This window comes from Dermacentor variabilis, chromosome 7 (genome assembly GCF_050947875.1).
Source record: "Dermacentor variabilis isolate Ectoservices chromosome 7, ASM5094787v1, whole genome shotgun sequence".
Lineage (NCBI taxonomy): Eukaryota > Metazoa > Arthropoda > Arachnida > Ixodida > Ixodidae > Dermacentor > Dermacentor variabilis.
In genome coordinates this window covers 100,854,137-100,868,305 of record NC_134574.1, presented here as the reverse complement: position 1 = coordinate 100,868,305, position 14,169 = coordinate 100,854,137, and the positions used below count along the sequence as shown (strand labels likewise).

The following is a 14,169-nucleotide window of genomic DNA, read 5'->3' as shown; positions in this document are numbered from 1 at the left end:
CTTTGCGTGAGAGATGTTCAGCTAAACTTACCGAGCTGTCCACAGAGATCACAAGGTCTGGGCTGATTGGGTTTGAACTCTTCACGGATGATGGTGAAGTTCGGTTCGTGGGTGGCTAGTCCCAACATAATGAGGTCAGCTGGAAGAAAAAAAAAAAAAAAGAAAACCCAGATGCAGTGTACAGCCATCCTGACAAACTGAGAAAAAAGTTATATAAAAAACTACACGAGAGAGAATTGCCAGACCAGAAAGAAGAACTGTTCACTATCTTCAAACAAGGGTCTCGAAACTCTCACGCTGGCCACTAGAACATACCGTGTATGCTCGAGTAAAGGCCGCATTTATGCAAGAGCAGCCCCTCCAATTTGAGAGCAAAAAAATTTTGGGAAGGAGAAAAAAAAAAAGGACAACAATGCCTGAAGGCATTGCCCGTAGCACGCAGTGTTTGGGCATTGTCGTGAAGAGCTTTAAAGTCACGGGTTTACCTAATGCCACCGCTGGCAGGGAGGACAACTGTATTCGCTGCTGAACTAAGCCCGAGAAATAGGTACAATTATTGCAATAACAATGGTGCAGATTAGATGGGCGCCAGGAGCACGGTGTGCCGGCGTAAAGCAAATGCTTTATAGAAACAGTAGCGCTCACTCCTTTCGTACAAAGGCATCATGGGGATTGCGCACAGTTGGAAAAACTGGATTGAAGTGCTCCACCTCCATGTAAGCGCCACACCTCTGTTACGATCGGCCTGCCAGGGTACTGCTCTGCAAACTTATCTCAGCCCGCTGCAGTTGTTTCGATCGACCTGTGCGGGTGGCGTCCTTCAGAGAGCCGGCAACGCTAACCAACCGTGCACTTCCTTCGAAGAACTGGAGACCACGGCAAAGTTAATTAACCATGCGCCTCCTCGCACAGCCCAGTGGCGTCAGCCAGGCTAGCCATTCGGCGGACCGAGTGTTGTTGGTTGATTCGCCGCCGCCTTCATGATCTATTTGCAGCAAGAGAGCTTCGCTGAGAAGGGTGTTTTGCGGTGCGCTTCCTTGGACCCTAGGATTCGTCACGGTCTGCTGACGCTCGTGGCGGCTACCGGAGAAGTCAGCTCTGGAATTAAGAGGCGCCGGCTGGGGTCAAGCATGACAACCTGGCTACGAGGAACTGCTTAACTCGGTGGGTTCTGGGAATCCAAAGTGCGTATATAAGTGTATGAGCCCTCCCCCTCAAAGGCGGGTCAACTACGCCCCAACGGCTGTGGACGGTCCGATTGGACGAATGTTGGACAGCAGTTTTCTCTCCCCTAGAGATCTAGGAAGGACACAGGCTTTTTAAGCAGCAGTTTGTCGGCTGCTGGGGTGTTTGGAGCTTTGGGCTCGTGTGCTGTGCGCTTCGTGGTGGGAGCTTCGTGCTCCTTTGTGCAGTCATGCTAGGCTGTTGAAATGTATCTCCTGTTATAATTTAAATATTGTATAAACCCTGTACACCTAGTCCCGACGAAGAGCCAGGTCCTCCCTACAACCCCAACCACAAACCTAATACCTCTTCAAGATAGTGAAAAAAAAAAAAAGTGCAGCCATTACAAAAGTATACACAGTAAGCATCGTTTGTAAACACCTCTCAGTCTGCATTAGATGTCGCATTAGTTGCATGGGAAATCGCGATGTCCAGCTAGCCAACTGATGAAACTCGACCTTTCAATCATTTGCTTTACACAGACCTATGGCAAAATAGCGAGACTGAAGCAAAGCAGTGCCCAAGTCGCATCTGCCGAGTATACGTCCCAAGATTAGCCCTATCTTCCAGCTCGTCATTCTTAATATGCGCTATGAAAAACACTGGCAGTCCAGTTAACAGTTTACCAAAAGCCTTCCTGAAGCAGTTCAGCATAACAATAACCATAACACCAATACAATCTTAAGAAAGTGGTGCTGGTTTTGATTAAAGAGTAAATAAGTAAATTTTTGTTAATACATCCATTACTGATAACGACATAAATCTTCATGTCTCAGAGTGTGAATGAATAAAGTGCTGAAAAAAAAAAGGAATTCGTTTACCGCTGTAGTGCTGTGATTAACAATTGCTTAATCTTCCCTGAAACATACGGTACAGCTGTTGTACATATATGCACTGATCTGTTGCTGCAGAAACAAACCTAATAATAAGGAGCTTTAGAAATAGAGGACCCTAAGTTAGGGGATGCCATTGGTTAGGCGAACAGAATAATGCAGAGAGACTACAAGAGAATGTAGAAGGCATACAAAGGTGTTTGGGTTCTGGGGCACGCATAGCTGCTGGGGGACTATATTTCTAAAACGCTTCAATGAGCCTCAGCAAATTTGTGCTAGTGGACCAACAGGTTTTCCATAGTACAGTAAAACCTCGTTAAACCGTACCCGCTTAAACAGTAGTTTCGTTTTAAAAGTAGTAAAGTCAAATCCCTGACTCAGCGGCCATTGAACATAATGTGTTTCGTATCCGCATAAACCGTACCAGCTTACTGCGTACGCATCGGTTAAAACGTAGCGTTTGAACTTTTCGTCGCGCAAACACGGCGCTGCGCCGTCTCCATCGGGCGGCCAGGCAGAACAACACGCCTCAGAGATCGGAACAACGGCCTCCAAGCGCCCTGTGCGTTTGCGCGTGAAGCCACATCAACATCAACATCATTTCGACGCGGTGCCAGAGAGCGTTATGGCGTCGTGCAAGCGAGGACTCTCGTCGTTCCGAAGCTTGGATAAAAAAGACGCCCGTTGCTCAGCATAGAAGAAAAATTGGGCATCGTCCGTGCTATCGAACGTGACACGAAGAAGTTGGCGCTGACACGCAACAGGGATCTGCTGTTGACTACAGTGTGTGGCATTTGGAATGCGAAGAAGTTGCTCGGCAGCGCTGCTGCGACCGCGAAGATATGTCGGCTACGAGGTTCGACTTTTCGCCATCGTTGCCTCTGTTGTTGCCGAAGTGTCGACTAGCGACAGTGACGAGGACGACACGGAAAGCGATAGCACGGGCGATTCAGGCCCGACAGTGGCATAAGCTGCGCGTTGCGTCAGCCTCATGAATGCAATCGTCGCGACGACAATAGGGGCGCGATAACGTAACTCTATTCCAAATGAAAATTATTCCAAACTCCGGCACCCGTAATGAAAAAGGCGCCCCCGGGACTTCTGCAGCACTACTGCACACGTGCACGGTGAATACGTAACGCCAACGAGGAATCTGCCATGCGAGTGTTTGCCGAGAAGAGGGGGCTGGCTGAAAAGGAAAAGCTGGCACGCAGCTTCAGTAAGTTTGAGGCCGCTGTCGTCGGCGTGCTAGGCCGCCGCGGCATCAAACGAAAATAACGCTTTTGTCGCGCGAAGTGAATAAATACTGCATGTTTTTTCCCCTTTCATCGCACTTTCTCTGAGTTCCGTTTTCGACAGGTAAGTGGGCGATCTCATGCTATTCGGTTAAACAGTACTACCGTTTAGTACGTACCTTTCCCGAGCTCCGGCCAACTACGGTTTAACGAGGTTTCACTGTAGCCATTTCCAGAAGACACGTATCAATAAAGTCCAATACAATTCATTCACAGCTGCAACTTACCATCTGCTCCACAGAGACAGTGATGTGTGTTTGGGTCATGCTTGGGGTTAGCTGCACGAGAGCAAGAAAGAAAACAATAACTTTCGTTCCCACCAGTAGAAATCTATTTTGTTCCCTTCAGCGAACAAACAGACAGATCAAAGAGGTGCTTCTTAACCCTTACAATGTCGCTTCCAAGGTAACTTAGGAGACTTACCTCCCCACACTCCCTGCAATTCTAGAGTACAGTAAAACCTAGTTCACGCATTAAAAAAAAAAAATGCAGGAAAACACATACAGTCGAACCCAGCTATATCGAACTCGCAAAAAAAAGCCTATCAGTTCGATATAGAGCATAATTTGCTATAAGCCTGCTAAATAATTGGATGTCATAAAAGCACATACCATTAATAAAATCACTTCATTGAAGAAACTAGCTTAGTTTCACATAAATTAGCCCTGCATTTTCTTCTGCTTGTGCAATTTCGCTGCCTGTGACGCATGCACTTCCCCACATTGTCAAAAGGAGTCTGAGCAGCTGAGGCCGCAACCTTCCGCATTCGCACAGAAGCACCAGACTAGTGCGAGTGCACCAATCACTTCGGAGGATGTGGGCAAAGGACCGTCGTTGCTTTCCTCATTGTGCCCACTTCATTTGTGCTCGGTACGATGTCGGCGATGTAGCCTTCGTTTTCAGGCTCTCCGGCAGTCGCGACACCATCATCTGCACTCACAAACTCGTCCAGCGTTCATTCGTCAACAGCTTCCGGAAATTCTGACGGCTCGCACCAAACTTCAACAACACTGGCAACGGCTTCGTTGCATACATTAGAATTTAGTCATCACCGAGCATGCGGAAAAGCACGTATGAAGAACTACTGGTACATGGCCGTGGATACGCGTCGGGCGCCACGGGCACCACGGGAATCGGGTCGCGAGTTTGGCTGCTTTAGCCCTAACTGTGCCGAGAGTGCTCCTCGGAATTTTGCACGCTGTGGGGGCATGCGACTTCTCATCGCGTTCGACCCAATTTACGATTTCGAGCTTCACGACGAAAGGAGAATTCTGCCGCTTCATCACAGCAACACCGCGGGAGAAGGCCCACAAGGCGCAAACACAATGAACCAGAAAAACAGCACCAAAACTCGCACTTTCGCAATCTTGCACGACGGGAGCACAAGAGCCTCTGACTGGGTGTCTGAGCAAGCGCTGCGGGCGGGCCAAGATCATTTCTTGCAGGGGGGTGTCGACAGCTCGCCCGAGCAGCCCAAGGCAGCGCAGTCACGGTAGGGAGAGCGGTTGGATGGAAGCGCACCGCCGGGTTTCCCCACTACCGCGAGGGAAAGCCAACTTCTGGGGGTACTTTTCCACCGCTTGATGTTCAACATATCGGGTGTTGCTGCTATTTTTGTTCTATGTAAGTGTTAATTTTTGCTACATATACTCATTGTAACTATACAGTGAATAGGAATTGCACTATATGTAGAATAATTCAATGTAAAGAGGTTCAATATAGTTGGGTTCGACTGTACCAACCAGGAAAACATACGATCCAAAGTCACAACAAAATTCGGCATAGTTGAATCTAGTTGACACCTACGTAATGTGAAGCAATTCGTAATCATTGCAGCATGATACGCCGACTTGCCCCGAGCTGGCGGGGCACGAGTGGCCCAAGAATCACATTGTTGTTCTTGTGGCTTCGGTGAGCTTACGTTGGTGCTCCGCAGAATCAGCCTGGGCCAGCAGCTTCTTCCGAGCGAGGCCTTTTTGCGAGCAGTTCTGATGTGACCACCTGACACAAATCGTTGTGGCACAAGACGTCGATGCAAGCTGGCCCTTACAGAGCCAATTTGTGTAGTTTCCATTTTTTCAGACCCGATAGGGCTGGTGTGAACTTGTAATCATGTGCAATCACAGCCACCCAGGGATATTCTACGGATATCCCTAGGCCCATAGATATCTAGGGATATCTATGGTGGTGTGCCTAATTTTTCATGGCTACGCAAGTCACAAATTTTCGCAATATTTCAAGTTGCACTACGCGTGCGCATACACAATGCAAAGACATGGGATCGTTCCCCACCTGCGGCAGGTTGTTCTTTTATCCACTTTCATTGCCATTAATTTATCATTTCTTTAATTCAGTTAGTAAGTGCAAGTAATTTCTCCTATGTTGTCCTTGGTGTCTTTGTTTGTTGGCTTCTTATGCTTAGTTGCTGTCACTTTTTCTGGCCAGTGCAGCCATGGCAAGTCAACTTGGTAGGCCTGTATGCACTTTGACAAATGAAGAAATTTATTTACTGGTGAATGCTGGCTCTGACGAAAGCCCAGATGAGGAACCAGCTCTTCATAGCATGAAATGAACCAACACGTGGGGGAAAAAAAAAATGCAAGTCAGAGAGTGAGAGTTAAAAAGCAAACGGCAATGAGGAAATTATGTTCAAGGATACATGATAAGTGTGGCGCACCCTTGCTTTGAACTGCCTGTACAGTCTACAAGATTGGTGGGTTCATGAAACAAATGCACAAAGAAAGAAAGAGAAATGAATTGTGCTACTAGAAAATGCAAACTCATAAAATATAATGTTTTGCATGTTCTGCCAACTAGTGGATGGCGTGGCAGAGCGCATACGTCATATACTGCGGCTTGCAAGCTGCTTGCATCTTCAAATTGCAGGAGAGCTCCTCAGCGTTACCCAGGAGTTTCCAGGAGGTTTTCGACCAGCTACACAGTTCTCAATGTTTTCAAGAACAGAGAATTAAGATCATGCGGGATTCTCTCAACATATCGGGGAGTCGAGGGCTCGAAGCATTGTTCATAGCATAAGTAAAGAAATTAGGATTCAATGGTGTCCGACTATTCTTGTAAAGGCTTGAACATTGATGCAAGTGGTCACTTGCACAAATTACAGCGGTGGATTTTTTTTTCCTTTTCACTTTTCTAAAGGGTTGCAACTAGTGATGCAGGTTACATGCAGGGACACGTTAGGTCCACATATGTATGGCCGACACACGTGTGCAAGCACACACAACGCCACACAGGTGCGCAAGAACCAAACAAGCCCACCTCTCTGTCTTCGAATGAAGTCCATGATCTTATGCTCCCCCTCGCCAGGCACATTGGCGTCGGAGAGGATGACCTCAATGTTCTGCCAGCCTGGGTCATTGTTCAGCCGGTCGTGGATGTAGTAATGGAGGCACTTAGCCAGGCGATCCATGAATGGCGTTCCCTGCATTAAAAGAAAAGGGCACACTGGAGGTACTCGGAGTGAATTGGACAGCGAAGAGCTGCTGCCATTAATCATGACCATCTAAATTAAATACTCCGGCTCGCACTGTGCTGAGAAATTACTTGCAATCTAGAACACATTTAGGGTGCATTCATACCAGCAAGTCATGGAGGTTGCAAACTAATATTCCCGAATATAATTCCTGAAAACAATATTTCAAGGAAGTGACTGTTTTGGAGCGGTTGCTCACTGCTCGATTTTTCAGCTCTGCAACCGAAGCCACAAAGGCACCGGATGTCTGAATACGTGATTAGGAAAGAGGTGGAGGGAGGGACAATGACAAAGGAACAAAAATTGTCCCTTTCTTCTTTGGGGGGGGTGGCGGCATAATAGCAACGTCAGAAGCAGCCCTGAATAGCACAGCTAGCACAGTTATTAGACATCTTGGGTGCGTGTACTGTGACAGGAGAGTGCGTATGCACACATTTATAATTAAGGAGCATGTTTGGGAGTCTCCCAGACAAATCGGGAGAGTTGTCAGGTATGTGCGTCACATCATTGTGGAGTGAGTTCCATTCCAATTCATTCTTGGAAAAAATTTAGCGATAAATGTTGGTTCTCACTCGGGGCGTTACTAAAGTTCTTTCATGTTTGCTTTAACTCTGTCGTGCTGTAGTGTAATGCCTGCAGCAGTGAAAGTCAGAAGTATTGTTCTGTTGGTGATTATATTAGTCAATGTCCAATTATTATGACTCCCTAGGGGCCACAAAAACGTCTGAAAAAATTAATGCCTTTTACTGTCCCCGAGGGCTCAAATCGCCATGGACACATCCGAAATAGCTCTGAAGGCCTGCCAGCACACTTATTAGGTGTATCAGTGTTCATAATGTGACAGGAAACGGAGGGTGCACACATGTATAATTGAGGAATACAAACTGTGTCCCGTAAAAGTGGTCCCCTTCCGCTCTTGATATGCTTCAGTGCAATACATAACATATGCTTCACCACGTAAAAGAACTGTATTGCGGCGAAACTGACTGTAGGAACCAGCATTATGCACTGCTTGAACCCTTGCCGTGCTTTCTGCACTTCAAAGCCATCGGCAACGATGACAAAGGCGAAGTCAGCACCATTGCCGAGAGCGGTGAATTATTTCAATAGACAACATGGCACCAAATGCGAGCCGTATTCTGAAACGTTCGCCTTCCGCGATAGTTACATTCAATAAATCAAGCGACTGCTTACCCACGACATCAGCATGCACTACCAACACGCGCTCTCGAACGCTTCACATCACATGAGAGAGTGCAACGTGCGAGTGCAGAGCGGCTCAGGTGTGTTGTTTCCGAGTGTAGTGGCTGCAGTCATTCATTTCATTATGGGGTTTTACGTACCAAAACCACTTTCTGATTGTGAGGCAGACCGTAGTGCAGGACTCCGGAAATTTCTACCACCTGGGGTTCTCTAACGTGCACCTAAATCTAAGTACACAGGTGTTTTCGCATTTCGCCCCCATCGAAATGCGGCCGCTGTGGCCAGGATTCGATCCCGCGACGTTGTGCTCAGCAGCCCAACACCATAGCCACTGAGCATTCACGGCGGGTCTGTGGCTGCAGAATGGGTTCTGTGCACTGACTACGGTCGGTTACGGCCACTTTAGGCAAAATAAATTTAAATGTTTTATTTTATATGAATCAACAAATATCACTGCAAAACAATGTGTGTAAGACGCCACCAAAAAGGCTACTATAAACTGCGACCTTTCTTATCTCTGCCACACTCCACCATCAACTGAATGCAAGAAGACGTATTCGTTTAATTAATATATGTCGAGAGCACCCATCCGCGCCATGACGTTAATATGACGTAGGCCAGAACTACTAAATGGCGCTGTTTATTTTCCAGTTTTGCTAAAACAGCCAATCAGCGCACGCCATTGGCAGAGGCGTGGCCAAGGCGATAGTTTCGCAGAAGGCAAACGTTTCAGAATACGGGCCCAGCAGGAAGCATGGTAGCGAATGTCGAAACAGGTAGGCCTAGCATTGCCGCAGTGGTGGTTACAGCTGTCAGCGGATCAATGTGCAAGAGCACTGCCTTGAGGCAGCAGGATAATCGAAATGGCAGCAGCGGTGGCTTCGATCATTGCCATTTCGTACCTGTGGTCACAGCAAAAAGTCTGGAAAATCGGATGCCTAAGGGTTTCAGTATCCAAAATTTGACACATTTACATCGGCTCTATAAGTACGACGGTGCTGCAAGGCCTCAGAATTACAGGGGAAGTCCGAAAAATCCAGCATCCAAAAATTTGTCGCCGACTGCATACTACAGTGCAGTCCACTTATAGCGATATCAAGAACGAAAAATGTGATCTTTATAACCAATCACCGCTATATGTGGATTGCCTTTTGTCACTTGCCAATTTGTCATTTGGGCTAAAAATGGACGTTGTACAAAGTAGGCAGTAAAAAATAAAATGTTTATTTATACCTATATACCTTTATATCCCTATTTATACCTATTTATACCTATTTATACCTATAAAATAGTGTTAATCGCACTGTAATAGTCAGAAATCTACACATGCATTCATGGGAGTTTCAGGTTTACAACCCTGGTGTGCATCGCGTCCAGCTACTGTGCAAACACTGGCGGCAATAATTTAGCTTGCATGAAATCAGTTAGCAACTTGATCGGGGTCGGTGTCAAAGGCAGGCCATTGGCAATCTCGTTGTCACTACCGCTGGTGTCGTCACCTCTGTCGCACAATGCCACCGCCTGTCACAGCAAAGATTGCCCCATCGGCTATCTTGTCGCAGGATGAGGCAGCACTATGTGCACTCACAAACTCCTCCATCGAAGCACCACCTGTTTCATCGTCAGTAGCGACGTGTTCCCGGAGCTTGGCAATATCAGTGGCTTCCGATGTCTTGGTTTCACTATCGTGCAGGGGTTTCGCCTTGGCGTACAAAGCCCGCCTTTTCTGCTGGTTGGCGTGGCCCCTGGTTGCGGCCATCATAATCACAGCACTCTAGCGCGGGCTCCTACTTCATTGAGTCTTGCAAAATTTGCAGCATTGTTGCAAGCAACGTAGCTTTGTGCTTTGTCGGCACGATCTTCCACTAACTGGGCTGTCCGCCTGCTTCGGGGCTGCTTCATTTTTTTTCCCTCTCTCTCTTAGCATGACTGCAGGCGACATGGACGTGAAGCAGCTGATGCCATCTTCTGGCATACTGCACCAACTCGCGATGCTCTCCGTGGCATTCACAACCAGCGTGCAGGCGAGACGTGCTGCACGGTAACGACGGCAGACAGGAACTCACGTAGGCTTCCTCCATGATGGAGGGAATCTTTTCACCCCATCTCTGCATTGCTCATTTAAGGGGAACATAGCAACGCAAATGTTGTGATTATTCTGCATGCAAATGCCATCCAGAAGGCAAAATTTCGATCCTTATATCCCATATTCAGCAAATAAAAATATCATTATATATGGTTATTTTTTCTCATAGCCCTAATGCATAAGTTGATACTCGCAAGTCAACTCATTGTTGTAACTGATATATCGTTATATGCGGTATCGTTATAAGTGGACTGCAATGCATAAAATTGAAACAAGATCGTGGGCAAAATATCTCATGAGACACCAAAATAATAGGTGAAAAGCTAATTAGAAGCAAGCACGTGCGTAGGAGGAGATGCAAACACACATGCATCTCTCTGGATGGTGAAAATTCTTGTCTACTTACAATTAAAGTAAATAATATGGGAGAATTTTAACCGAGAGAGTGAGGTACTTGCGGGCAGCAACTTGAAGGCCATGCTCACTAGTGTGAGCATCGGTCATGGCAAGTCGCACCTTGGTCACCGGTTGTGTTTGCTCACGTGACCTCTGGCAACCACCAATGTATACAGCTCTGACTGATCTTTCGGTCCCGGATAGCACCGTAAAAATGTCCAAATCATCAGGCAGTCCAAAAAAAAAATCACACTGAACTATCGGAACGATCCCTATTTCATTCATTCGTACTCGAGTATTATGGGCATCTGTGAAAAAAAAAAAAAAAAAGTCCAACGAAGCTGAGAAATTTGTCGCAGTAACTACAAATTTAGGGTTACCACTGAACCCTAAAACATTCAAAAACCACTGAAATGGTAGCAGCAAGCACAAGTGCTGGGAAACGCACAAATGTCAGTAGTTTTATGGTGCACTGCAGTTAGCTCAGGTTTGAAAAAGGACAAATCTGCACACTGTTCTGCAATGGGACTGATCAGAGGCAACTCATTACCGGTGTGATGCAATTGCTGTCAAAGTGCTCGCTCTTGTCCTTCTCTGGTGGCAGGGGCACTCCACGATCCCGCAGCTCGGCACGGATGCGGCTCATCTCCTCGACCTTCTCGGCAGACTCCTTGGAAGCCCGGAAACGGCGAGAGCGCTGCTGGTTCATCTTTGCCCGCGGAGCCTGTGTGTTAATAAAGAGGACAAACGAGCACTGCAATGAGAGCTCGAACTCAAATTATTATAGTTTGGTGAGAACACACACAAGGAGAAAATTTGTCACCGACATGACAGGGGCATGAAGCTACAAAGGAAACCCAGAGAGGTTTCACAGAAAGAAAGCTTTCAAGTTGAAAAAAGGTTCGTCCTGGGACTTCAATCAAACCCGGAACCACTGCCTTTCTGGACAATTGTAAACATCACTTACAGCGTGTACATAGACAGAGGGACCAAAAGAACGACGGAGACAAGCACTGACTTCAACTGATCTTTATTTTGAATAACAAGCATACATACCAAGGCACCAAGACAAAAGCTGCCCCTCCAAAGCAAGAAGTCAGCCCGAGTACGCATTCAAAATTCAAGGGATCCATGACCGCCTCCTTAAGATGAACGAGTGTTCATGTGCGACCTCAGAAAAGCAAGTTCTTTATCTGTTAATGTGGTTGAGTTCTTTATCTGTTAATGCAGTTGACGGCTTACTAACCAAGTCACCTTCAGTGATCTTCGTCGTTATTTCGTCCCTCTGTTTATGTATGCGCTGTAAGTGATGTTTACAACGGAATACCAATTTGCCCATACCCAAACCCTGCTACAGTATATTTCTGGACAAGTTGCTCTACTGGTCTGAAAACATACCGTATTTACTCGCATAATGATAGCACTTTCTTGTAAAAAAAATTGACGCAAATTCAGGGGTGCGATCATTACGCGGGTTAAATTTCCCGCGAAAAGAAACATTTTCTTTTTTTCATCTCGCATTTGCTGCAGGATGATAACGGGTCAACAAGCAGGCGGTTGCCACTGCCAGTGCAGGACACCAAAACAAAAATGGCGGTCGGCGGAACGTGCCGAACGCGATTTTTCTTCTTGTGAGTACATTACGCGCATTGAAACAGTTTCTTCCGTATAAATAATGAATAATATTGTTAATATTGACAAGTTTGCAACAATAACGTAGCCATGTCCACATTGAGTGACATAGAAACACATGGTGGGCATGCTGTGGAAACTGCGGCATTTGTCTTCACTGCTATCCTAATACGGCACATTTCTGCTAAGGGTGGGCAAATATCTTAGCTGCATTGCAAGTGTCGGTGTATGAATAGGGTACACTTCTAACATATCAGTGTAAACGTGGCCACTATCGCCGCCGCTCGCTATTTGTTGCGTGGCCAAGAGTGCAGACCAGAAGAATCAAAAGGCGCTTTTTTTGATGTTGACCAAAACCATTATGATGCCTACAAATATTAAAGCCGAGGCAAGTTTGGTTGTAGCTATTTTTTGTAATGAAAGTGCGGAAAGTGATAAAAGGAATGAAATGGGGCATCTGCTTAAGAATATTTGCTTTGTGCAGACTGCTTGGTATGTCTTCAAGAGTCGTTCGCGTAGCATTTGACAGCATTCAACAAATGGTACGCTAGAGTGCGCGTGATGGAGACCAGTACGTATACAGCTGCCCGCTGCAGCAGCTTCGCCACAATACTCTCCCGCCCATCTCACATGAAAACGCCGACTCGCACTCAGTTTCTCACTTCGGTTCGAGCAAATCTTCTCCGGGGTCATCACATGCGGCATTCACAGCTGCGCGCACGATCGGAAACAGTATATAGCCGTTCGTCTCGCGTGAAAATGATGGCACGCACAGTTTCTTATTCCAGTACTAGCAAATGTCGCAGGCCACATTCACAGCTATCGCTGCCAAAGCTATTACGATAAGCATCTTCGTGCATCTGTTTTACAGCACGTGGCATTGGTACAGTGCTATTTACAGTGCCATTAGCAGCATGCTGCATGCTTCTAGTAGGCGATAATCCAAACACGTCGCCATTCCCTGCTGCAGGTGGCACAATGTGGCCGTCACGTTTCGCTTCGGAAACGTGACGGCCCGCGAGCTCCATTTCGTTTCGGTTTCCCGTTGCCCACTTAAAACCACCACCACGTAATAGGAAGACAACAAAATGCATCTTGGGCCGCAGGAGCATTACCAGCTCGACGTGCGTCGGCGGGTCGTGCCACAACGATCTGCGTGACGCATCCCATTACGTAGACGTCAACAATAGTTGAGCGTCATGTTTGTTTAGTTACTTCGGAACGTACATTTTCCCGGTTAGTACGTTTTTCCACGCGCTTTTTCCCAAAACGTACGAACGAGGTTCTACTGTACTGCAACGCCATCTCATAGTCCCGTGCAGCACTCTGCTTTCCTCTTCACCCTTTCGCCATTTCCTCCTCCTCTACTTCTCACCTCATGCTTTCACTGTAGCCTCCTTCTTTCGCCCTCTTCGCTAGTGCCAACTTTCATCACCCATGTGCTCTGCGTTCGCTTTTTCATCCTTTGCTGTGCTCGTTCGCTCAGTTACGAGGCGTGCCGTCATTTAACGCAGTAGCAGGCACCTGACAGCTGCACTCTAAAACAAATTGGGTGACCGATATCACGAAGAGCTGAACATTATATAGACCCTTGGCACGCAGAGACCTCAGCAAGCCCCCAAGTTATGGAACAGTCCAGGTTCCAGCATTGGTGCCCCGTTGCCCCTTTGGTGTCCTGGAGACGCAGCCAAAGTATACTAAATAATGACACACAGTTTACACTTTGAGCTAGCACAAATTCTCACTTCCCCTGACCGCAATAACTGTGTGTGCTTTGTTGCACAATGCTGCTCTATTGTGGTGAAGCTATTATGGAATGCACATGAAACTCTTTAACCAACATTTATCAAATGCATTTGCTCAGTGGGCATTGTACTCTGCTGCTCAGCAGGTGTGGTACCCAGCTGCAGCAGGCGTACTCTGATGCAGGCAGAGGCTACTTGAGAAAGCTTTTTCTATATTTTTTTAGATATGTGCCCTAAACATAATAAAGATTAAGCCACTAATAAA

At 46.8% G+C, this 14,169-nt stretch overlaps 1 protein-coding gene across 1 annotated transcript in view; it reads right to left on the bottom strand.

Moving 5' to 3' along the window:
* Rat1 (5'-3' exoribonuclease 2 Rat1) overlaps nt 1-14,169 on the bottom strand; it is a 129,047-nt gene that overhangs the window by 99,061 nt on the left and 15,817 nt on the right. Inside the window, exons 5-8 of the mRNA XM_075698882.1 lie at nt 11,078-11,251; nt 6,629-6,791; nt 3,580-3,630; nt 32-139 (exon numbers count right to left, since the gene is read on the bottom strand). Of these exons, the coding sequence (XP_075554997.1) occupies nt 32-139; nt 3,580-3,630; nt 6,629-6,791; nt 11,078-11,251 (496 nt within the window). The remainder of the gene's footprint in view (nt 1-31; nt 140-3,579; nt 3,631-6,628; nt 6,792-11,077; nt 11,252-14,169) is intronic.